The sequence below is a fragment of the Orbicella faveolata genome, unplaced genomic scaffold (assembly GCF_042242905.1).
Source record: "Orbicella faveolata isolate gen_17 unplaced genomic scaffold, um_ofav_v1 contig_2, whole genome shotgun sequence".
Lineage (NCBI taxonomy): Eukaryota > Metazoa > Cnidaria > Anthozoa > Scleractinia > Merulinidae > Orbicella > Orbicella faveolata.
Window position 1 is genome coordinate 17,747,719 of NW_028301547.1, and position 26,391 is coordinate 17,774,109.

Consider the following 26,391-nt stretch of genomic DNA (forward strand, 5'->3'; position numbering starts at 1 on the left):
GTCTTTCACTGTCAACTTGTCGCCATCACAGCTCTCTCGGGTTTTTGGTCCTTGAAATCCTTTGTTTACCACGCTAAACAGGCCTGAAATAAAAATTGACGTAAAAACATAAGCTTACTCTCGTGATAGCGTGGTAAGGCAACGCATTTGAAGGTATAAAAAATTTTAAAATATCTGTCGATCGGCAGCCGGCAAACATATATTAAAGCTCGTACCAAATATAAAATATACCTAATTCAAACGAAGCGTGGTCTTGCAATTTTTCCACGCTGCTGCGATGTCATAATATGTTGTTCAAGCCTAAAAGAATTGCACCGATAGGTATTCACCGCTCTCGAAGTTAAAATTTGGGCCGAGGAACGATGACTGTGATTATGACTATGAATGAACCATTCCCCCACTGTTGATACTACTGTGCGGCGCTTGTCTGGCCAACGTCGATATGGTTTTGTAGACACTTGCTTCTTATCTTTGATTAGGAAAAGTTAACTCTTTTTGACTACACTTCATTGCATCGTACCTTAATATTCCTTTCCTTTCTGTTTACAGGGCGATTTGTTGGGAGCTCAACGCCAGACGATTTGACAGAGTTGATCCGCTTGGTGCAGCCGCGGTTTTGGCGCGAAATTTCCACTGAAAGGAGTAACCCTGGGAACGAGGTTGGTCGAACAAAGGGGAGAAACCTCGCGGCTTCACGGCTTCGCCGCTTTGTGCGCTCGCGCTCAAAAAAATTGCTTAAACCGCCAAACTACGCAGGCTAGGAGAGGGTGGGTCACGCAGGCTAGGACCAGAGCTCAGGTCTGGTTCTACCCCGACTCGATGTGTTTTTTGCGAAATCTGCCTAAAAAGGTTTATTAGTAGCTACTGGTAGGTTTCCAGACAAACAGTGCAGGATAAATGTCATAAATATATAGTACTATGTATTTTGGTGTCCAGGGAGGTCTTGAGAAACGGCCTGAAGCCGCATCGCTGGCCGAGGGCCGTATTTAACATCGAGGGCACAGTTTTTTCCAATAGGGGCCGACCAAAGCCGGCAAATAACGTGGCTATTTTTCTCTACGGTATGGCTTTGAAAGCAACCTTTACGTTGAATTTTAATTTCGGGCACAAAAAACGATACTGTTTTCATAATTCTTTTACTGTGTGTTAAATGTTCAAATTTTACGATGTTCTACGGTGAAACAAAAAGCTTGAAAGGTTGTCAAAGGTTGGAAATTTCGGAGCGGTCCGTACTCTAGCCTGCGTAGCAAGCGTTTCCGTGGGGTTTGGGAGCAATTCTTTGCTCCCGAACCCTGTAGAAACGCTTGCTACGCAGCAGGGTTCGTACCCTTTTTCAGAAACAAATTTCCAGGACTTTTCCAGGACTTTACCAGGACTCAGATTGATTTTTTCCAGGACTCTAAAATTCACAGTAACCCTTTCACTCCCAAGATCCTAATGTTAATTCTCCTTACTGTCTGCCATACATTTCATACTTTTTTACTTGAGTTCAATAGATTTCCAGAAATTTCCAGGACCAGGAGCCCTTAATTTTCCAGGACTTTCCAGTCCCGGAAGATGCCACAATAAAATTCCAGGACTTTCCAGGACCCGTACGAACCCTGACGCAGGCTATCCGAACTCGAGGTCTGGATGGGAAAATCCAGGCTGCTGGAGCGCGTGCGATTAGCCAAGCCGATGAGAGGATTTAGGATCCCGGACGGCTGAGAAGCTCGAGGGGTTTTCAAGTCAGTCGGAAATACCTATTGAGGTGAGTAAAATTGCCCAGAAAACAACAGACAATGGGTGAATAAAGAGACGGAGGGTTTATATACCAGTTTCAGAGATTATCACTTTTCAGTTTTAGCTATGAAACTCAAATTTGTTCAGCAAAAAGGGGTGAAACTTTCAGTGTCACGTGTTACCAGCCGTAAGCCATTATAACCAAGAGAGTTGTCATTCTGCCATCTAAACAGACTGTATCTATTCAGCAGACATGCATCTAGCCTGCCATTAGGTTACTTCAGTGAAGAACGAAAAAAAGAAAAAGAAAAAGAAAAAACGGAAAGGGGAGGGAACCAATCTACCCCTCCATATGTCCTAGGATAAATGTGATCGCAGGCCCAAACCCATCGTGTCTATTCCGCCTAAAGACCAGGTAGTTTCTAAATGTCGTACTCCACGCATCCAAAAGTCTACAAATTAAACCTGTATTTTCAATCTTGTTCCATGAGCTCTGTCTTAAAAGAGGGGTCGCTGGCATACCCGACATTTATAAACGAGAAAGCGAATCACCACAAGCTCATTTGACTCTTTTATTGGTTATCCCTTCACATTCTACCGCGAGACTACCATTGTAAGTTTTACTCACTGGGCGTATGTAGACGTTAAATAAACTTTTAATTCTCGTTCTTCTTCGTTTCTTGTCTATAGCACAAAGCAGAGCCGACTCTACCTAGAAGAGCTTACCAGTAACAAAGTCTTCACTTCACTTTACACGCTTATTTGTTACGTCCACAGAGCACGATCATGTGACTTAAAACTTATAGTCTTCACAAACCTTTACAATGTCACATTTTCCAGTTGATTTAACACACCACAGTAAAACCTGCGCAGAAAAACCTGGTGAATTAACAGCCTATGGGCTAATATTTGGAAATTACAAGCCAATTTCTTTTTCATAACGAAGGACCAAACCCAAAAAGACTAGCTGTTAGAACAGCATCGAGCCACCTTTCTTCTCAAAAGCCAAATAGCCTTCATAGCCTAAATTTATAAAAAATTCTAGGTTCTCAGACGCAGGTTTTAACCACAATTCACACAAGAATGAAGAATAGAGTCGTGGAAAATGTATGGAACGAAAAACACGAATATTGATGCTAGAATAGTAACTACTTACTTCAATGTTTATGTAATTATTCCGCCTAAACATAGCCTGCGAACGCAGACGTATTTCCGGCTGTCGCTTGTCTCCGCCGAAAATAGCGTCTGCGAACCCGAGCCAGGAAACGATTTCTGTGACGTAATGACTTTTGTTTCTCTTTGGCCAGTCAGATTCCATGATAGAATGAAACTCGAGTGCTCCTCGCAGCGAATACCTCGCGCAGTAGTTCTGGAGCTACTTGAGCTAAACTGTGATTGGCTTAAAATTCCTACATCACAGACATCGTTTCCTGGCTTGGGTTCGCAGACGTTATTTTCGGCGGAGACAAGCGACAGCCGGAAATACGTCTGCGTTCGCAAGCTAGCCTAAACGTAATGACGTCCACTGTTTACAGTTCTGCTTTTTATAACCTTCAGTGTGATTTCTAAACTTCATCAGTATACGCAACATATGTTGTATACCTTGTCGGTAAGTGGCAGATTCCCTCGACTGTACCGTGAGTTTAAAAATAACAATGCTTAACATTGCCATCGGATGGCATCTGACACTCCTCAAAGGAAGACTATGGGAGACTATGTCTTCGAGCAGGCACCATTCGAGTATGATGATCTTCTCCGAACACATTTCAAGTGTCTTCGCACAACACCGAAGACTAATAGGACTCAAGGGGTGCTCAACGGAGCTGGAACCGGTTGGATTGACCTTAATGAACTTCCCAAAATCAGTAAGCCAACAGAAAGAGATAGCCTTTAACATATAACATTCGGTACCAGTTACTGTTTACTCTTGAGGAGAGACTGCTGGGGATTGGAAAAATGAGCAAATGGTAAGGAGATTTCCAACGTTACGTTCCGAGCAGAGAAAAGGAGTACTTTGAAGGTGGTCCTGAACTGTTCGTTTTGTCTTTGAACAGAAATTACGGATTTTTTGGCAAAAGGGTAAGCATCTAAGAACTTATTATTGTATGCTGGTTGCTGACTTTTACTCGTAAAATCAAAAATTAAATCTACAGGAAGAACCCGAGGAATTATTTCAAATATAATTAGAACAGGAATTTTACGTAAAATTCGCTCCAGTCTACTGTGAAGCATTAAATATTTAACTTTACCTGTTTGAGCGAGATGGTCAATTTGATTCTTCCCGTGCCTTTGGAAAAACACACACACCGCACACTTTGTATGTCGTTCCAGCGTATCCGAGTATCCCCAAACAGCAATTTACACATTCCAAAAATTTTCCATTAATCGGGAATGGGTAATGATTGAACATCACACCCTATTTTCTGAGATAACTCACGAAGCTATCCACAATTTGAGTATATCACTCTAATAAATTATATTTCGTCTGAATATTAATACTCTCTACAGCTTTTCTAAGGAATGTCACGCAACCTTTCTTCGTCACGTGGTAAAGACATTGCGTGACGTCCCTAGACTATTAAATATTTAATTTACATCTGGATCCTGTTGTCCGACAGCCGATTTAAAAAAACAACAAAGCAGCACTGAGCCACATTGAAAGTTACTCGAGGTTTAAATTTCTCGTGTACATAAGTGTCTACCCCAGAATAGAATGGTTTACTACGAAGTAAAAAATCTGAAATAAATTCACGTTCTTCCTGGATTACATGAATCTTGCTTTGAACAACCGGACCCCGATTTATTAACTTATCATTTACACCATTATTCTTGAGTATTTTAAACTTAAACAGTTCTTATGACATAGTGTCTTGCATAGTTAGTTGGCACTAACATGTCACGCCCGAACGCGACATTTCTTCATTTTGATCACATCACGGTCTAACCAAGAGAGCACGAAGTAGGTGAACATGCAAAATTGTTCTTGCAGTTCTTTTTTGTGGCATAATGCAGAAATAAAAAGCATCCAACTTAAAAATTTGACACGTTTTTAAATGACTTTTTTTTATGTATGTTATGAAACAAACAAAAACCAACTGGTCTGCTTAGCAAATGAATAGACCTAAATCCTACATCCGAATCCGGCACACAATAGAATAAGCTTTGCCTTCACATGCTCTCTTGGCGTTCACCAGGTTTAGCATCACAGACCCTGCTTATTTACTGTTTATTCACTAAATGAAACTCATCAGAGATCCCAGCTGAACAAGTGATGTTTCACTAGCATGTCTCGTACACCATCCTTCATAGGCTGGGTGACCTGTGGACAATATCAACCAATACTATCACCTTTATTTCCAAGTCATCTCTTTGCAGCCTGAATTTTTGTTTTCGTTTTTGTTTATAAACCTTATTAATTTAACTACTTTTTTCAGTGACCTTTGTTGTTAACCTGCGCAGACCTCTTCCTATTGTAAACTTCTTAAACGAAGTTAAGTCAGAGACACACTGAAATTCACTCTCGATGACATTTTGGATTAAATATTCATATTAAAACCGTGATGCGAAATCAAGTAATCAATATCAAGAGGCCTTTGCAAGTTTACAAATGGCAATGTTGGGGTTTTGTCTTCTTGGCAGAATTTATCCTCCTCCCCAGCCCCTGTTACATTCATTCGTTTTGCACTTCTGTCCCAGTTGAGTTTAATGCCACGCCCTGCGAATCAAGTTGTTCATAAAAAAATATCCCTCTCAGTAATTGATCATTTTTCTTACTCTCTTCACATGTTTGCTTGACAACGTATGGATATTGCAAGGAGAAATAAGATACTAATCATTCTGTGGAACTTTTAAAAGAAAGCAAGTACTCACCTCCTAAAGTTCCGCGAGAAGTAGCATAAAGAGAGAAAAAAAGAAACGAACTTCGTGAGAAAACAATGCAATAATCAGCGGTAGATATCGAAAAAGAAACACTTTGACAAACAGGATTTAACACTAAAACAAAACATATAGCCAAAGACATGCTAAGGATTAATTATTTTCCGTATTCCTTGGAACGCACGAGAAAATAGACAACACAGGAGATGGTGAGGGTACCACTCCCATTAGTCTAAATATAACAACTCACGTACATACTGTCTACAAAAATCTATTCGAAAAAAAGAGATAATCAAAAGCCATTTACAGTGAACTATTTGCAGTAGGCATTAACCTTGCAGTTATTTTCAAGGCCAATTACAACAGCAAAGGGAGCATATTTACTTAAATAGTAAAATATTCACGATTTTTAGCCCAAAGTGAGCAGACAAGGTCAAGGGTTGCAGAAGCCACGATAAAAACGCGGCGTGGACCCGAAATGGACCTGGTATGGTCCCAACAAGACAAGAAGAAAATGTCTGCATGCTAGATACAACGGCCAGTGTTCCCTAGCATCTGAATTAAAATATGTAAGGTATCTTTAAAAGAAACACACACACAACAAACGCCACTAGACATGAAGAGTCTCCCTGGTTGTTTGAATCTCTGGTAAACAGAATACAGCGCCAAGACACAAGCTATAAACCAAATATCTAACCTGTATCTTCTTTTGATCGCCGTACCCGTCTACAACCTGCTATGAAACACACAGTTTAATACACAACCGATAACACATGGCAGCCCGAGTTTCTTGTCTCTCAAGGCATTTATGTGATATCGTTCAGGGAAACAGAGCCAACAGACTAATAAGGACTGAGTTGTGAAATAAACGTTTTAATCATGCCCCAACAAATGCAAACACAATTGCTCTTTTTTAGCACGGACATCTATTGATTTATCAGCTGTTATGAAACGGTCGTCCGTTACTGAGCAGTTAACGAAGACCGAAATAATTTTCTTCTGAAACTCCCGCAGCCAAAAACTCATGCTACCAAGTGCAGAATACAAACATTTTCACCACGTTTCGACCGTTGTTTCCCTACAAGCATACAGCCTGGTCGGTGTGTTTTAAACCGTGCTGTAGTGAACACTGGCATGCAGACAGGCACATGAACAAAGATATCGGGTCCCAGTTAGAAAAATAGAAAACAGAAACGACAGCTACAGTCATCAACTTCAAAGGATCGAGAGCGAAACCTGCGACCCTAAAATCTACACAATAGTACGGTGAGGAAAAGCTTACTGAGTTATCAAACTGAAATACGTGTTACATAAGGATCAAAGCAATAAACAAGTTAACAAATTTTGTTTGTCATGCCTTTGATTTGACTGGTTTAGTGGGAACGCTTCGAAGAAAACACCTTGTGCAAGAAGAGTTGCTGTCAAGGTGTTTTGGAATGGAGAGGGAAGGCACGACACGAACAGACAAAACTGGAAAGTCCACGGCACTGCACTATTTCAGTAATTTATGGTTTTACCCCGAAGTTAGTCGATACGAGCAATCAAATGAAAAGCTATTGAGTATTACTTTTAACATTTTGTAAACTGGCAACATTGATTTTCATTCAGAGAGTAGACTCATTAGGAGTGAAAGTGTTAAAACAAGGCAACAAACTTACAGTTTTACGTTCACCAGTAAGCTCCCAATCGATGTTCAGATTAAACGCGAAGGATGCAAGGGCTCTGAAGAAAGAATTAAGATCAGCTCACCAACATAAATAACCAGCTACTGACAGTCTGTAAATTGCTCTTGCTGCTACTAAGCCATTTCTATGCAAATAAATACTTAAAAAAACACAGATGAGATCAAGTGAAATTTCTTAGCCGCCAAAATACCTCAATAGGCCCTCTGCAGCTGGGGTCACGTGACCAAATTTTTTCTAGAAAACTTTTATATTATGGGCTATAACTTAAAGAACAGCAGAAATGGAAAGAGCGCATCGAAAATACCAAAATGGCCAAGTTTGAGGCCTCTGTCATTTAAGAGTAAGTTTATACGACAGTTTGAATTTTCGGAAAATTTAGAGGATTTGAATGGAAAATGTTGCTGGAGAGCAAGGCCTTGCTCTCCAACAATTTTTTTCATACAAATCTTCTTATTCTTTTAAAAATTCAAACCGTCATAAAATCTCATTCTTTAATGATGGGGATCACAAACTTGGCCATTCTGATAGTTTCGACATGCTTTTTCCATTTCTGGCATTCGTCAAGTTATAGCCCATAATTTTATGACAAATAGGTCACGTGATGGCTTAACTGCAAAGGGCCTATAAGATCTAACGTCTCCCGCAGTCTGTCTTCACTAATAACCAGACGTCTCCACCGGTCCACTCACTTCTAATCCCCGCGCCAGAGATCAGTCCGAGAGTTAGCCTCCTACGCAAACGCCCATTGCGATCGTCACCCAGATCATTACAGCGTCTTTGATTAGTTGTAATTCGCGTTCGAAAATTTACAACTGAGCAACAGTCTTTATGCTAAGAGATGATGGGTAAGGACGTTTTCGGTACGATTTGAACGGACTGTCTGGCGGAGAATAAATGGAAAGGAATGTACGGAGAGACATGTCTTTTTTCGCGCGGTAGTCCATTTCTGAGCTTGCAGCTTTTATCTGAAAAACTCTACGAAACATAAGGCATCTGACGATGACGCTATGTTGAAAAGCCTTGACTAACTTTGAATTAAAAGACAAGAAATCGGAATTTTTTTATGTCAAGTAAGCGATATACATGTCAACCTGTGGGAGGAACGTGAAATAAACTGAAACGATCTTCTCCCAATCTCTGTGTGGAAGCGTATGAAGAAATTGCTTTGCTTACGTTGAAAGAATTTAAGGCTACTCGAGGATTCGAACCCATGACTTCCAGATTGTACGTTATACACTTGATCACCGGTCCCTTGGGAAACAGTTTTGTTTCCCCGAGAATCTCGATGTTTCCCGGCGACGATGGAAGCATCGAGATTCGAGCGAAAACCAAACCAATTGTTTCTCAAGGAACCAGTGATCAAGTGTTTTCTCATAGAGCTGGAGTTTAGTGTGAAGTCATAAGTCAAGGAGAAATCAAAGTAACCTCTATTTAGTGGGAGAGTGGGCAACAGTTGCGTTGGACACATATAGATTTAGCCATTACCATGTGACTATAAATCAACCAATGAGAGTGCGCGTTAGATCCAACTTAACTCCAGTTATATGACAAATAAAATTGTTGCCTCTGATGGTTTATAGCACGGCAAATAACGGAAATGGTATCAGAAACCCATAACTAGTTTATATGGCTACAATGATATAGCTACTCTAATATCATTATACCTTAGTTCGCACTTGATTTGCACCCAGCCTGGACTGCGAAGAAAAGACCATGGATGGTACCTGGAACAGAACCATAGAACATTTATTGCCCTATTTGACCAATAGCATATGTAACACTGAACACTAACATTACCAAGATTAGTGGCTTAGCTGATACAAAGATTGAGTGATTCGTAACGTGACAAAAACAACTGTCATGCAAGCACAAAGGAAAAGGTTGCGTAGTAGTCACTTACCACTTGCTGACGATATCTTCGCACGAACACAGCGTTTCCAGCCACAGATGAAGACATTGCTCACTATTAAAATGACAAACGTGTATGATTTAAAAACCACCCCCACTGAGCTTTTGAAAAATCAATCACTCTCATCTGATCAACAACTCTATCTGTCCTATTTGGGTGTCACGCAGCGCTTAGCGAGGACTCAAATAACGGCTTCGGGAAAAAGAGTCGAGACAAAGAGTAACACACAATCCACAAAACACTTACTTGAGGCCATAGCAGATTAGAGAGCGGAACTGAAAGACAAACGTTGGAACATAAATTTAGTGGCCAACCTCAACGCCAAACAAAGTTTTATATAAAAAATGAGCAATATACTGTCATAGCCACAGTATTGTAAGTAATGTTTATAAAATAGTAGCGGAATGCTCTTATAAAGGTTGTTTGTGATGTAAAAAATTAAAAATTAGATTCCGAGCTTGAGATATTATCGCGCATAGAAATCACAAAGTCATAATCGAATTGCTTTTATAGTATAAATCTACTGGTCGGTCAAAACGTTATCTTAATCCTCTTCCAGACACTTTGAAAACGCAAGGCTACTAATGACTTTACTGTTAGCGGAATACTCTTAAAATTGTTTTTGCCATGAAAATAAATATTTTTATATCAAAAAAAGTTTTACCATTTGCAGGATCCATAGCTAAAAGATAAATAAGACGTTATTTTAACGCCGTTGCAAAATCTTTTATGAAGTATCATCAGAACTGTTTGCTATTAATCACTCGTGAAACAGGTGTTAACGTAAAGTTTTACTTTGTCACAAAATGCCAACATAACATAAGTTAACCATAACAAACAACAGAGCACTAAAAAACCGGTTAGAAAGCCGGTTTACCTTGATATCCATCTGTGAGTTTGCTGCGTCGTGGCTCATGTTTATTGACTGTACCGCCTAAAATGACAGGAACAAAAAAAATGCATACAGCTGTTTCGATAGAGGTTGCGGTTGAGGTTCACGGTGTCAGCAGCCAAGAGGGGGAAGCATGAATACACGAGTTTGTGCTGTTTCCTTCTAACACGTTGAAACAGCTTTAGCTTCCATCAAGCAATGGTAGACCACATTACCCATAATACCTTTCGACGTTGTTGCGTGCGCTAACACGCCTTTCCCAAAACAGCTGTTACTGCCGCTAATAAAAAAACTTCAGATGTGCTTGATAACCATTTTACTCTTTTTTACCACCCTAAGCTCAAATTGCCAACTCTCCTCACAGAATTGCAATACATCCCTTGAAAAATAGTTCTGAGAATTCAGTGGTCCATTAAGACCTTATCCGGCCAAGGAACTGCTGTAATACATTGTCAGGAAGTTTAGCGTTAAGACGATTGCACAATTAATCAAAACTATAACAAAATTCTCGAACGTGATTGGCTATCAGCAGCCCGATTTGAGCATTAATTGGACAGTGTACGCGTCATGCTTGTAATTGGACATTACGCGTCATTTTGCGCGCGCTGTTGCGGTGCACTTTTTTGAGTAAACTGCTCTGTCTTTCAGCATTCATAACGACGTTTAATCGTTCAGCGATCAATCGATGGTTTGTTCTTTTCTCGAATTTTGGTATGGTAACAGGACATCGTGTCGTCCAATTCAGTCTGTAATCATACTCTTGATTAACAAATCGGACTCCCGCTGATGATTACAGACCGAATTGAACTCCACTCAGTCCTATTACCATTATAAATACATTGCAGAGGTACAAAGCCAATCAAAACGTAAATTAGGCTCACACAGCCTCTAAAATAGTAAAATAATTATTTCACTTACTCTGTAAAGGATTTCCTCTGGTGAGAGAACTTTCCCATCTTCGTCCAACCTGCCACAAAATTAAACTAAACTTCAGAACTTCACATTAAAAATTACTACTCATCTTTGTCTGTCATGCATTTAGGTGGTAAAATTCGTCCGTAGTAACCGTCTCCCTACTAAGAACGCCTCACTTGCTGCAATCATGTAACTTCCTACCCTTCACGTTTTTATGTTCTGTTGGCGCCGCAATTCAGAACTTTCCGGGTGCAACAAAATGTCCAATGCTGAATGTTTGTAATGGTCAATGCGCTTAGCTACAACTAACTAGTTCACAGGCATTCCACTTAAACTGAAAGAAACAAATATTTCAAATAAACATAAGCACTTAAAAATCCCAACTACTGGGAGGCATTAGTAGGCTCTTTGCAAGCATGTCCAAGGATATGAACTAGGGTCTACCGAGAAACAACTGCAGCTAAGCGGTTAGAACGGGACCTAAACCCGCGACCTCTGGATTTCAAGTCCGGCGCCCTAACCACTCGACCACGCTGCCTCCACGTTAGATAGCACTCTTCTACACGAAAGGCTAGAAAGTTACAGGCCCGCTAATAAAACAAACTCAGCTCAAGAATTCCCCCATAACCACAAGACAAGTTGTGCAAACTCTGATTCCTCAAAATATGCAACATTTAAAGCCCTCACATGAGCGTGTCATCAGAGGAGCATTCAGTTAAACCTGAGGGTTCCTAAGCAAAAACTAAGATGAAAAGCACCTTAGCTTGAATCGCATAAACTTAATAACGGAGAGATTATCTTCAACCGACAACTGGTAAAAACAAACCGATGAAACATCCCTGAGTGATGCCAATGACATACAAGAACTTATCAAAAACTGCGTCTTCATGTGGGCAAACTTGTAACCCATAGTATGCAACGACGCACTGAATATATTAACAAGAAGAGCTATGATGTGTCTGCCGCTACGAAAACAATGCCTTTTCTTTTGAACCCACAAGTGCACAAGTAAAAATAACGCTGAAAAGAAAGCAATGAAACCTAAGATTCTCGACTATCATCCAAGGAAGATGAGAAGTATGCAAAGATGAAAGACTTGCGCACTTTTCCATAACTTGAATTTTAACAAATTTTGATTTCTGATTTCTTGTATGGCCTCACACAAAAACAGACAAAACAATGATTTAATGTATCACTATACCCCAAAATTGATCATTTTGAAAAACAAAAAAAAAAAATTACTAAAACAATATTTCTCTGATAGCCGTCATCAGGTTGTCACTCGGTTGTGGTATAAATTAACCACAACTTAAGTCACGTGGCACGCGCGCCAATTGCTTCCTGTTGTGACATCACAAGTTCCTCGTTTGACTTCCGCGACTAACTCGAGTTTCCGGAGTTGGCAAATTACCAGCTAATATTTTCCATGTCGTTAAATGACCCTAGTCACCCTCCGCAATTTTCGATGCCATCGAAATTATTGATATTGCATGGTGAAGCGAAATCTTATCACTTCATTGTAAGTTGTGTTCCTGAAAGTATGTTTAATCGTCTTTAGTAGTTTCACAGTGATTTCAATCGTTTCGACTTGCTCCGAATAAAATATAATAGCCAAACTCTCACATGTAAACAAAAACAAAGGTGTGGCTAACTTGGGCCCCTTAAAGAAGAAACACAAACGGTCGTGTCCTATTTAAAGTGCAACGAAATGTATTCAGTATCTGATAAAAAATAAACATCAGACCGATATTTTAAACAGGAAGTGCTCCTTGCATTGATCGAGGATAACGAAAGTTATGAGGGAAATAGTACCAGACAATTTCTGAAAAAAGCTTAAGATTAGAAGTGGCTCGATGTAATAAACCCAAGATTACAGTGTAGTTCAGCTTGAAGATTGTTCCGAGGTTGCTTGCGACTACTTTTTTCATTCGTCGTTTTAGTTTTAGCCTTCGGCATTCCTGAACCTATATCCGTTGAACGGAAAGTAGTTAAATCGAAAATAGCAAATTTAGATGCAGAATTTCTTGTTAGTGACCTCAATGCGAGACCCAAGAACCGCAACATCACACGAACAAAATACATCAACCTTACAAGCAACCTTCATTATTTTCACTGTTGGCTTCAATCCGACGGCAAATCGCCAAATTCTGAAATGGTCAGGTTATATGCACTGGTCAGCAGATTTGCAAAGAAGAAAACAGAAAGTAAGTGCCCTAGCTAAAAAAAAATAGCTACGCTATTTTTACTAAAATAGTAACGCTGTTATTGTACTAAGAAAGGTAAATATGGTATATTGCAACTATGTCAACCATGCTGAAATAAAGCCGTCCAAACGTCATGTAACGTTTATATCGTTACTTTTCGTATTAAAATGTTCATAGTTGCAAATATGTAAATAGAGTTTATGTATGTATGCATGCATGCATGTATGTATGTATGTATGTATGTATGTATGTATGTATGTATGTATGTATGTATGTATGTATGTATGTATGTATGTATGTATGTATGTATGTATGTATGTCACTAAGGTTACTTTTTTCAGTTTCATATTCAACCATGATGAAATAAAGCCGTCCAAACGTCATGTAACGATTACATCGTTACTCTTCGTTTTAAAATGTTCACTAAAATTGATCCCTACCAGGAACAAAGTGATAAACAACTTTCAGCTGAACTGAAATCTACTCCACGCTGACATAGGTCAAGACAACACTACATGCGCGTGCATCAAGAAGGTTTCCGGAGATGAGTAGAAACCACACAATATTTGGCGTAAAAGCTTAAACTCAGTATAAAGCTGAACACTCTCTCCAAACAGTGTTGAAATCACTGCGTTGACCACGACCCAACTCGAATGAAAATGAGCAGCAGTACACTGATGGAGGTTTTGGGTAATATTGTGTTCAGATTGACACGAGAAGTTACAGAGCACTACAACCCAGAAGAACCTGAATTCACGGCAGAGTCTTTTGGCTACGATCCTCTACAAAGCACAGGTCGGGAATGGAATTATCTGCCTGTTGACGAGCTTATTTATCAAGAATATAGCGACAAAGAAGCCACAAGCTTGGACTATCTGACATCTAGCCATCTTCATATAAGGGTCATAAACGCGTGCTCCACAGAAGAAAACGAAGAAACACAGGAAGATCAGCAACATGAAGATAGAGCAATGGCTTGGAAGCGACTCAGACCATCCGCATTCCGTACAGTTTCTCAATCAATGTGTATTGGAGCATTGATTTCTCTACTAACTGCTACCATTATCGGTATAGTATTCGTGATGACCATATATCTGGGTTATAAAACTTTATTTAACTGTCGTTATTTACCATTGAAATCAATTCCCATTCGAGTGCAATGGACAATAACAATTTCAGATGTAATTGCTTGCGCTTTGTTTTACGCCTGCGTATTTATAAATCTGTTATTCCTCTTCCGCCCGTATCAGTTGAAAGGGTTTAAAACAAAACTCATCCTTGTTGGTTGTGTTATCTTTAGTTTGGATGCCCTTTATCGAGTTGTTCTGCAGGCCGCAGGAAAACCATTTTACGGCACGTCTGCTTTATATAAAGTTCCGCTTTACACTTTCTTTATTGTCAATATCTCTTTACAGAGCTATCTTGTCACAGTGTCATTTAACTTCCGAGGAGTGAAAATGGCATCTCTGATTTGCAAAACGACAATTCCACAATGTTTTACCTTCATTGTAGCTTTTACAATCGTCATTTTCATTTACCCAGCGTATAACCAAAAAGACAAAGAAGGTAAACTGTTAATCGCAATTTACTCTCCTCTCATTGGAGTTGCACTTAAAGTCATCTCGCGAATTTGTGTTCAGCGGTTATGGAACATTACTCATCCGGGATACTCATATGTCTTGCTAGCGCCGTTGTATTACATGTCAGCGGTCATGTTCCGGGTTTTACAAGCAGACCTTGAAAGTTTACAATCCATCGCCATTCTTGGAATAATTCACGGTGCGGCAGAAGTCGTAGAACGAAGCACCATGGTTGTAATTGATCACATTTCTCATGTGATTTGGAAAAGAAAGTCAGCTCCTTGGGGAAGTTTTCGTACTCCTCGCCGGGAGAGACTAATGGCTGATATCGCTATCATGAGCATCTTGTCTGAATCAACCGCTGTAATGTCTGTTAACGGATTTTTGTACTTGTATCAATATATATACTTGGAAAACGATTCCCTGTTAAGGTTGCTGCAGTCTTTTGCTATTTACACTTCAGTTCAACTGGTGATTGAGTGGTTTTTCACCAGCGTCTCTCTGGCGATCGAGACTCGCTATCAGAATATGGCTGTCATGGCTGTTTGGCAAAGAAGATGGAAAAGACATATCTTGGTAGCGGTGGTAAATGCAGTGCCAGTTGCTCTCTGGACTGGTGGAAACCTTTTTAACGTTATCAGAGGAAGATTTCATGAGACCTCAAACCGCCCGTGCAAAATGCCATTTTCATAGGAAGAGACAAACCCTGCCTTAGTGTGCAGACCAAGTACAAATCTGACAGAGAGAGTCAAGTAGAACTGGACGCATTAAAGTCGGCTAATTGGCTTAGCCAATCAGAGTTTACACGGTGAACAACCGCTGACTCATTAGGCTGGTTTACGAACCGCTGTTCGAGAAAAGAGCCCGTGAACTGTCGGGGAGAAAACTCGAGTGAGCGGCGGAAGCCGAGCCCACAGACACATGGACACTACATAAGAATCAATTGATACAGTTTTGGAAATTTCTCAAACAGCGCTCCAGTAATCAAACAAATAATAAACTTTGAACACGAAATTTCGGCAAAATTGTTATAAAAAACAACAAATAAACCTGGTCAACAGTAAATATCTTTAAATTAAACATTTCTTGAATCAATTTCGTTGCCAGCGTCGTCAATTTCCGTCTGTTTGTCTATGTTATTGAAAGAAAACACGGTACAAGTGACCAGTCTAGCATAGGTCTCGTGCGATACATTTAACAATCGAATGTGGTTTCGCATTGTCTGTAGGCACAGCCGAGTGGGTCAACAACAAATTTTGACCACTGTGGTGACGCATATCGTCGTCGATAAGAGTACAGACAACTCTAAACCACATTCAATTTGTTTTATACCACAATATCAACGTCAAAGAAAATGTTTTCTTCAGAGCGTGACATATTGACGCGAGCAGCGTTCTCTGGACTCTTATCGACAACGACAAATTAGCCAATCAGATTGCAAGATTAGTAGCAAGTGAGGTAAAACAATATTCTGACATAAAGACATCACTGATCATTGCAGTTATACACACAACTTAAGCAGTTGTGAAATTAAAGCCTGAAAAAATTAAGGCCTGAACGGGATTTGATGGGTTCGAATCCCGTTCAGACCTGAAGTTTTTTCAGGCTTTAATTTCTGTAACTGCGATGATCAATCATCTCTTCATATCTTTCTCCGCAGTACTAATATATGATCTCTCATATATTCACTTGCAATATTCTCACATGGTCCCGAGGCTTTCAGGACAAACTTCTATATTTGGTGGTGTTTCTTTTGTATCCAAGTCTCTTTTGGGAATTGAGACGAAAGAAACTTAAAAAATCTGCAATTTTGACCCGAAAGCCTCGGAGCCATGTTAGAATATCGGTATATCGAAAGTAGCCCATTTCTTCCGTCTAACCAAGTTACCAAGGTAGTTGCTTACGAGAGACATTTTATTTTCAGTGACATGACGCTTGATCTTGATAAACCACATAATTATGTCACTTTCCAAACCAGACGAGCATGAACACGTATATAAAAAATATTAAAATTGAAAGTACAAGTGTTCTTACGATCTTTTGATTTAATCAGCCGCTTAGGAACTACAGAAAACGGAAGTAGAAAAGGGATATATATAAACAATATCCCCCATTTGGCGCGATGATATCCTAAAATATTTGTCCACGGACATTATCTGTTCCAGGATGACAACAGTTTTCTGAAACATAGCTGGAGGGAAACTGTGAGTTTTGGGGAACAGAAAATGTCCAAGGATAAATATCCGAACATGTTTTCTGCCAAATGGCGGCTGATGCATTTATTATCCTTCAAATATTTCGCGCAGCACACGCAGTTTTGAAAATTGGGGAATATCACTCGGATATTCCCCAGTTTTAGCTGGGGCATATTCCGTCAAGTGACGCCTTTACGCCAATCGCGCGCGAGCGAGGATATTTGATGGATTATAACGAGTGACACAGCGTAACCTCTTCAACCTGGATCAGCAAGAATCCTCATTATCTCCATTGATAACTGATCTACGATGTTTAGCATGCTTCGACCTTTGGCAATCCGATTATAGCAATACCTACAATTCTATAAGAAATTCACTAAACAACAATAAAACAATCCTTGTTGTTTCACTAAACTTACAACAATATCCTTACATTCAATTAAAACTTCTAACACAGTAACCTAGATTACAATATACATAACGCCATGCTGTTTTACTAAACGTAACAATAGATGGCATTCGCAAGTTGAAATAACTTTCAGTTAAATCACATATTTACACAGGAAATTAAACTAATTAACTAAAAATAATAAAACTAATTTACTAAAAAGGCCCTCCTAAAAATACAAGCCTTAAGTATGCGCTTAAATTGATTAAGAGAATCACAGGATTGAATTTCTAAAGAATGAGCATTCTGCAATTTCCAAGAATAACCCTGACCTAGTATCCAAGAATATAATCTCTGCCAAAATTACATTTGATTGTCAGATAATCGAGAGAATCTATAAAAATTATCATTAGTTTGGAATAGTTCAAATTTCTAGAAAACGAGTGACTTTATGAGAACCGAACAAGACGGTGTATCAAATTATCTCAAGATAAAACAAAAGAATTTTACCATAGAACATCCCGGCATAGTCAATCGAACCCAATCGAACTGTGTTTCAACCGAACACAATCGAACCCAATTCATGGATTGACTTCGATTGCGTTCGGCAATCGAACCAAATCGAACTCAAGCAAAAATATTGGACAATCAAACTAAATCGAATATTTGATTTCTGAACTCTTAATTTTTTGCAAAACTGCTGTTGAAAACCAACAACACGTATTTCGAGGCTCGAGTTACTTCATTATACCACACGTTTTTTTGCGTTTTCGAGACAAAGTAACATAATCTTTGTTCAAGCGAATTTACTCACCGAACACAATCGAACGCAAATTTCCATTGGATTGAGTTCGATTGAGTTCGGTTGCCGAACCCACTCGAGCACAATCTAATTGATTGAGTTTGATAGGTTCGGAATCGAACTCACACAAAGTTCGATGTTCGACTTGGTCTACTTCCTCGACTCAATCCAACTCAATCCACGGATTAAGTTCGACTGGGTTCGATTGACTATGCCGAGAGAGCATAAAGAGCGCACCAAAACGAGAATGGCCATAAGCAGTAATTAGATTTTAAAAAAAACACAGCAGCACTTTCGCATGCAGAAATTTCACGAATTTCAAAATATTCACTCACGAACCACGCGGAAATTGTTGTTTCTAAGCAAAGCAGGTACAAAAATAGTTGAAGCCTTCAAATTTCGGACATCAACAGCACCCTTTCACTTGTTTCTTCCACTTAGTCAAGTGCCATACAATTAAACTTCAAAAGGTCGCTCCGTTTTAACCATTCGCATTGCCTTCCAAACTGAAATGAGTAGCAGTACACTGATAGAGTTGTTCGGTCATATCGTGTTCAGTTTTACACGAGGAGTAACAGAGCACTACAATCCACAAGAACCTGAATTCACGTTAGAGTCTTTTGGCTACGATCCTCTACAAAGCACAGGTCGAGAATGGTACTATCATCCTGTTGATGAGCTTATTTACCAAGAATACAGCGACAGAAACGTCACAAGCTATATAGCGTCTAGCCATCTTAATATTAAGGTTATAAACGCTTGCTCAACAGAAGGAAACGAACACACACAGCGACATCAGCAAGATGAAGATTTAGCCATGGCTTGGACGCGACTCAGACCATCCGCTTTCCGTACAGTCTCTAAATCATTGTGTATAGGAGCATTAATTTCTCTACTAACTGCCACCATAATTGGTATAGTATTCGTGATGACCATATATCTGGGTTATAAAACTTTATTTAACTGTCGTTATTTACCATTGAAATCAATTCCCATTCGAGTGCAATGGACAATAACAATTTCAGATGTAATTGCTTGCGCTTTGTTTTACGCCTGCGTATTTATAAATCTATTATTCCTCTTCCGCCCGTATCAGTTGAAAGGGCTTAAAACAAAACTCATCCTTGTTGGTTGTGTTATCTTTAGTTTGGATGCACTTTATCGAGTTGTTCTGCAGGCCGCAGGAAAACCATTTTACGGCACGTCCGCTTTATATAAAGTTCCGCTTTACACTTTCTTTATTGTCAATATCTCTTTACAGAGCTATCTTGTCACAGTGTCATTTAACTTCCGAGGAGTGAAAATGGCATCTCTGATTTCTAAAATGACAGTTCCACAATGTTTTACCTTCATTGTAGCTTTTATAATCGTCATTTTCATTTACCCAGCGTATAACCAAAAAGACAAAGAAGGTAAACTGTTAATCGCAATTTACTCTCCTCTCACTGGAGTTGCACTTAAAGTCATCTCGCGAATTTGTGTTCAGCGGTTATGGAACATTACTCATCCGGGATACTCATATGTCTTGCTAGCGCCGTTGTATTACATGTCAGCGGTTATGTTCCGGGTTTTACAAGCAGACCTTGAAAGTTTACAATCCATCGCCATTCTTGGAATAATTCACGGCGCGGCAGAAGTCGTAGAACGAAGCACCATGGTTGTCATTGATCACATTTGTCATGTGATTTGGAAAAGAAAGTCAGCTCCTTGGGGAAGTTTTCGTACTCCTCGCCGGGAGAGACTAATGGCTGATATCGCTATCATGAGCATGTTGTCTGAATCAACCGCTGTAATGTCTGTGAATGGATTTTTGCGCTTGTATCAATATATATACTTGGAAAACGATTCCCTGTTAAGGTTGCTGCAGTCTTTTGTTATTTACACTTCAGTTCAGCTGGGGATCGAGTGGTTTCTCACAAGCGTCTCTCTGGCGATCGAGACTCGCTATCAAAATATGGCTGTCATGGCTGTTTGGCGAAGAAGATGGAAAAGACATATCTTGGTAGCAGTTGTAAATGCAGTGCCAATAGCTTTCTGGACTAGTGGAAACCTTTTCAACGTTATCAGAGGAAGATTTCATGAGACCTCAAACCAGCCATGCAAAATGCCGTTTCCTTAGGAAGAGACAAACCGTACTTGGTATGCCGACCAAGTACAAATCTGACAGAGAGAGTCAGGGAGGACTGGACGACGCAGTTAAGTCGGCTAACTGGCTTAGCCAATCAGACTTTACACGGTGAACAACTGCTGACGCATTAGGCTCGATTACCAACCGCTGTTCGAGAAAAATAGCCCGCGCTGTCGGGGAGAAAAGCAGACTCAAGACTCAAGTGAGCGGTGGAAGCCGAGCCCACTGATACATGGACACTAAATAAGAAACAATTGATACAGTTTTGGAACTTTCTCAAACAGCGCTCCAGTAATCAAACAAATAACAAACTTTGACCACGATATTTCCGCAAAAGTATATATAAAAAAAAACTACAAATAAACCTGGTCAACAGTAAATATCTTTAAATTAAACATTTCTTGAATCAATTTCGTTGCCAGCGTCGTCAGTTGCCATCTGAGTGATGCCAATGACATACAAGAACTTATCAAAAACTGCGTCTTCATGTGGGCAAACTTGTAACCCATAGTATGCAACGACGCACTGAATACATTAACAAGAAGAGCTATGATGTGTCTGCCGCTACGAAAACAATGCCTTTTCTTTTGAACCCACAAGTGCACAAGTAAAAATAACGCTGAAAAGAGAGCAATGAAACCTAAGATTCTCGACTATCATCCAAGGAAGATGAGAAGTATGCAAAGATGAAAGACTTGCGCACTTTTCCATAACTTGAATTTTAACAAATTTTGATTTCTGATTTCTTGTATGGCCTCACACAAAAACAGACAAAACAATGATTTAATGTATCACTATACCCCAAAATTGATCATTTTGAAAAACAAAAAAAAAAATTACTAAAACAATATTTCTCTGATAGCCGTCATCAGGTTGTCACTCGGTTGTGGTATAAATTAACCACAACTTAAGTCACGTGGCACGCGCGCCAATTGCTTCCTGTTGTGACATCACAAGTTCCTCGTTTGACTTCCGCGACTAACTCGAGTTTCCGGAGTTGGCAAATTACCAGCTAATATTTTCCATGTCGTTAAATGACCCTAGTCACCCTCCGCAATTTTCGATGCCATCGAAATTATTGATATTGCATGGTGAAGCGAAATCTTATCACTTCATTGTAAGTTGTGTTCCTGAAAGTATGTTTAATTGTCTTTAGTAGTTTCACAGTGATTTCAATCGTTTCGACTTGCTCCGAATAAAATATAATAGCCAAACTCTCACATGTAAACAAAAACAAAGGTGTGGCTAACTTGGGCCCCTTAAAGAAGAAACACAAACGGTCGTGTCCTATTTAAAGTGCAACGAAATGTATTCAGTATCTGATAAAAAATAAACATCAGGCCGACATTTTAAACAGGAAGTGCTCCTTGCATTGATCGAGGATAACGAAAGTTATGAGGGAAATAGTACCAGACAATTTCTGAAAAAAGCTTAAGATTAGAAGTGGCTCGATGTAATAAACCCAAGATTACAGTGTAGTTCAGCTTGAAGATTGTTCCGAGGTTGCTTGCGACTACTTTTTTCATTCGTCGTTTTAGCTTTAGCCTTCGGCATCCCTGAACCTATATCCGTTGAACGGAAAGTAGTTAAATCGAAAATAGCAAATTTAGATGCAGAATTTCTTGTTAGTGACCTCAATGCGAGACCCAAGAACCGCAACATCACACGAACAAAATACATCAACCTTACAAGCAACCTTCATTATTTTCACTGTTGGCTTCAATCCGACGGCAAATCGCCAAATTCTGAAATGGGCCGGTTATATGCACTGGTCAGCAGATTTGCAAAGAAAACAGGAATTAAATGCCCTAGCTAAAAAAAAAAAATAGCTACGCTATTTTTACTAAAATAGTGACGCTGGTATTGTACTAAGAAAGGGAAGTATGGTATATTGCAACCATGTCACTAAGGTTAATTTTTTCAGTTTCATATTCAACCATGATGAAATAAAGCCGTCCAAACGTCATGTAACGATTACATCGTTACTCTTCGTTTTAAAATGTTCACTAAAATTGATCCCTACCAGGAACAAAGTGATAAACAACTTTCAGCTGAACTGAAATCTACTCCGCGCTGACATAGGTCAAGACAACACTACATGCGCGTGCATCAAGAAGGTTTCCGGAGATGAGTAGAAACCACACAATATTTGGCGTATAAGCTTAAACTCAATATAAAGCTGAACACTCTCTCCAAACAGTGTTGAAATCACTGCGTTGACCACGACCCAACTCGAATGAAAATGAGCAGCAGTACACTGATGGAGGTTTTGGGTAATATTGTGTTCAGATTGACACGAGAAGTCACAGAGCACTACAACCCAGAAGAACCTGAATTCACGGCAGAGTCTTTTGGCTACGATCCTCTACAAAGCACAGGTCGGGAATGGAATTATCTGCCTGTTGACGAGCTTATTTATCAAGAATATAACGACAAAGAAGCCACAAGCTTGGACTATCTGACATCTAGCCATCTTCATATAAGGGTCATAAACGCGTGCTCCACAGAAGAAAACGAAGAAACACAGGAAGATCAGCAAGATGAAGATAGAGCAATGGCTTGGAAGCGACTCAGACCATCCGCATTCCGTACAGTTTCTCAATCAATGTGTATTGGAGCATTGATTTCTCTACTAACTGCTACCATTATCGGTATAGTATTCGTGATGACCATATATCTGGGTTATAAAACTTTATTTAACTGTCGTTATTTACCACTGAAATCAATTCCCATTCGTGTGCAATGGACTATAACCATTTCAGATGTAATTGCTTGCGCTTTGTTTTACGCCTGCGTATTTATAAATCTGTTATTCCTCTTCCGCCCGTATCAGTTGAAAGGGTTTAAAACAAAACTCATCCTTGTTGGTTGTGTTATCTTTAGTTTGGATGCACTTTATCGAGTTGTTCTGCAGGCCGCAGGAAAACCATTTTACCACATGTCTGCTTTATATAAAGTTCCGCTTTACACTTTCTTTATTGTCAATATCTCTTTACAGAGCTATCTTGTCACAGTGTCATTTAACTTCCGAGGAGTGAAAATGGCATCTCTGATTTCTAAAATGACAGTTCCACAATGTTTTACCTTCATTGTAGCTTTTATAATCGTCATTTTCATTTACCCAGCGTATAACCAAAAAGACAAAGAAGGTAAACTGTTAATCGCAATTTACTCTCCTCTCATTGGAGTTGCACTTAAAGTCATCTCGCGAATTTGTGTTCAGCGGTTATGGAACATTACTCATCCGGGATACTCGTATGTCTTGCTAGCGCCGTTGTATTATGTGTCAGCGGTCATGTTCCGGGTTTTACAAGCAGACCTTGAAAGTTTACAATCCATCGCCATTCTTGGAATAATTCACGGTGCGGCAGAAGTCGTAGAACGAAGTACCATGGTTGTAATTGATCACATTTGTCATGTGATTTGGAAAAGGAAGTCAGCTCCCTGGGGAAGTTTTCGTACTCCTCGCCGGGAGAGACTAATGGCTGATATCGCTATCATGAGCATCTTGTCTGAATCAACCGCTGTAATGTCTGTTAACGGATTTTTGTACTTGTATCAATATATATACTTGGAAAACGATTCCCTGTTAAGGTTGCTGCAGTCTTTTGCTATTTACACTTCAGTTCAACTGGTGATTGAGTGGTTTTTCACTAGCGTCTCTCTGGCGATCGAGACTCGCTATCAGAATATGGCTGTCATGGCTGTTTGGCAAAGAAGATGGAAAAGACATATCTTGGTAGCGGTGGTAAATGCAGTGCCAGTTGCTCTCTGGACTGGTGGAAACCTTTTTAACGTTATCAGAGGAAGATTTCATGAGACCTCAAACCGCCCGTGCAAAATGCCATTTTCATAGGAAGAGACAAACCCTGCCTTAGTGTGCAGACCAAGTACAAATCTGACAGAGAGAGTCAAGTAGAACTGGACGCATTAAAGTCGGCTAATTGGCTTAGCCAATCAGAGTTTACACGGTGAACAACCGCTGACTCATTAGGCTGGTTTACGAACCGCTGTTCGAGAAAAGAGCCCGTGAACTGTCGGGGAGAAAACTCGAGTGAGCGGCGGAAGCCGAGCCCACAGACACATGGACACTACATAAGAATCAATTGATACAGTTTTGGAAATTTCTCAAACAGCGCTCCAGTAATCAAACAAATAATAAACTTTGAACACGAAATTTCGGCAAAATTGTTATAAAAAACAACAAATAAACCTGGTCAACAGTAAATATCTTTAAATTAAACATTTCTTGAATCAATTTCGTTGCCAGCGTCGTCAATTTCCGTCTGTTTGTCTATGTTATTGAAAGAAAACACGGTACAAGTGACCAGTCTAGCATAGGTCTCGTGCGATACATTTAACAATCGAATGTGGTTTCGCGTTGTCTGTAGGCACAGCCGAGTGGGTCAACAACAAACTTTGACCACTGTGGTGACGCATATCGTTGTCGATAAGAGTACAGACAACTCTAAACCACATTCAATTTGTTTTATACCACAATATCAACGTCAAAGAAAATGTTTTCTTCAGAGCGTGACATATTGACGCGAGCAGCGTTCTCTGGACTCTTATCGACAACGACAAATTAGCCAATCAGATTGCGAGATTAGTAGCAAGTGAGGTAAAACAATATTCTGACATGAAGACATCATTGATCATCGCAGTTATACACACAACTTAAGCAGTTGTGAAATTAAAGCCTGAAAAAAATTAAGGCCTGAACGGGATTTGATGGGTTCGAATCCCGTTCAGACCTGAAGTTTTTTCAGGCTTTAATTTCTATAACTGCGATGATCAATCATCTCTTCATATCTTTCTCCGCAGTACTAATATATGATCTCTCATATATTCACTTGCAATATTCTCACATGGTCCCGAGGCTTTCAGGACAAACTTCTATATTTGGTGGTGTTTCTTTTGTATCCAAGTCTCTTTTGGGAATTGAGACGAAAGAAACTTCAAAAATCTGCAATTTTGACCCGAAAGCCTTGGAGCCACGTAGAATATCGGTATATCGAAAGTAGCCCATTTCTTCCGTCTAACCAAGTTACCAAGGTAGTTGCTTACGAGAGACATTTTATTTTCAGTGACATGACGCTTGATCTTGATAAACCACATAATTATGTCACTTTCCAAACCAGACGAGCATGAACACGTATATAAAAAATATTAAAATTGAAAGTACAAGTGTTCTTACGATCTTTTGATTTAATCAGCCGCTTAGGAACTACAGAAAACGGAAGTAGAAAAGGGATATATATAAACAATATCCCCCATTTGGCGCGATGATATCCTAAAATATTTGTCCACGGACATTATCTGTTCCAGGATGACAACAGTTTTCTGAAACATAGCTGGAGGGAAACTGTGAGCTTTGGGGAACAGATAATGTCCAAGGATAAATATCCGAACATGTTTTCTGCCAAATGGAGGCTGATGCATTTATTATCCTTCAAATATTTCGCGCAGCACACGCAGTTTTGAAAATTGGGGAATATCACTCGGATATTCCCCAGTTTTAGCTGGGGCATATTCCGTCAGGTGACGCCTTTACGCCAATCGCGCGCGAGCGAGGATATTTGATGGATTATAACGAGTGACACAGCGTAACCTCTTAAACCTGGATCAGCAAGAATCCTCATTATCTCCATTGATAACTGATCTACGATGTTTAGCATGCTTCGACCTTTGGCAATCCGATTATAGCAATACCTACAATTCTATTAGAAATTCACTAAACAACAATAAAACAATCCTTGTTGTTTCCTGGTTGTTTTACACAGGAAATTAAACTAATTAACTAAAAATAATAAAACTAATTTACTAAGAAGGCCCTCCTAAAAATACAAGACTTAAGTATGCGCTTAAATTGATTAAGAGAATCACAGGATTGAATTCTAAAGAATGAGCATTCTGCAATTTCCAAGAATAACCCTGACCTAGTATCCAAGAATATAATCTCTGCCAAAATTACATTTGATTGTCAGATAATCGAGAGGATCTATAAAAATTATCATTAGTTTGGAATAGTTCAAATTTCTAGAAAACGAGTGACTTTATGAGAACCGAACAAGACGCTGTATCAAATTATCTCA

General features: G+C 39.5%; 4 protein-coding genes across 10 annotated transcripts in view; 3 read left to right on the top strand and 1 right to left on the bottom strand.

Annotated features, from left to right (window-relative positions):
• Window positions 1-2,280: 2,280 nt before the first annotated feature.
• Window positions 2,281-26,391, bottom strand: part of LOC110046374 (small G protein signaling modulator 3-like) — a 60,290-nt gene continuing 36,179 nt past the window's right edge. For 3 of the 7 annotated variants that reach the window (XM_089290033.1, XM_089290035.1, XM_089290030.1), the window contains exons 24-31: window positions 11,003-11,051; window positions 10,070-10,126; window positions 9,439-9,467; window positions 9,184-9,246; window positions 8,948-9,007; window positions 7,257-7,320; window positions 6,295-6,331; window positions 2,281-5,043 (exon numbers count right to left, since the gene is read on the bottom strand). In XM_089290033.1, coding sequence (XP_089146159.1) covers window positions 4,970-5,043; window positions 6,295-6,331; window positions 7,257-7,320; window positions 8,948-9,007; window positions 9,184-9,246; window positions 9,439-9,467; window positions 10,070-10,126; window positions 11,003-11,051 — 433 coding nt within the window. In that variant the 3' untranslated portion in view covers window positions 2,281-4,969. Of the gene's footprint in view, window positions 5,044-6,294; window positions 6,335-7,255; window positions 7,321-8,947; window positions 9,008-9,183; window positions 9,247-9,438; window positions 9,468-10,069; window positions 10,127-11,002; window positions 11,052-26,391 lie in introns of all 7 variants that reach the window. The other 4 variants (XM_089290032.1, XM_089290031.1, XM_089290029.1 and 1 more) reach the window with 2 other exon arrangements.
• On the top strand, window positions 13,560-15,878 carry LOC149112242 (uncharacterized). Its single transcript, XM_089290037.1, has one exon. The coding sequence runs from the start codon at window positions 13,857-13,859 to the stop codon at window positions 15,474-15,476; it is 1,620 nt and encodes a 539-aa protein (XP_089146163.1). The 5' UTR covers window positions 13,560-13,856; the 3' UTR covers window positions 15,477-15,878.
• Window positions 18,680-20,411, top strand: LOC149112243 (uncharacterized). The gene has a single exon (XM_089290038.1). The coding sequence runs from the start codon at window positions 18,680-18,682 to the stop codon at window positions 20,285-20,287; it is 1,608 nt and encodes a 535-aa protein (XP_089146164.1). The 3' UTR covers window positions 20,288-20,411.
• LOC149112244 (uncharacterized) lies at window positions 22,245-24,554 on the top strand. The gene has a single exon (XM_089290036.1). The coding sequence runs from the start codon at window positions 22,533-22,535 to the stop codon at window positions 24,150-24,152; it is 1,620 nt and encodes a 539-aa protein (XP_089146162.1). The 5' UTR covers window positions 22,245-22,532; the 3' UTR covers window positions 24,153-24,554.

Excerpts from the sequence above, each read along its gene's own strand:
- LOC149112243 (XM_089290038.1), top strand. The coding sequence starts at position 18,680 with ATGAGTAGCAGTACACTGATAGAGTTGTTCGGTCATATCGTGTTCAGT.
- LOC149112244 (XM_089290036.1), top strand. The coding sequence starts at position 22,533 with ATGAAAATGAGCAGCAGTACACTGATGGAGGTTTTGGGTAATATTGTG.
- LOC149112242 (XM_089290037.1), top strand. The coding sequence starts at position 13,857 with ATGAAAATGAGCAGCAGTACACTGATGGAGGTTTTGGGTAATATTGTG.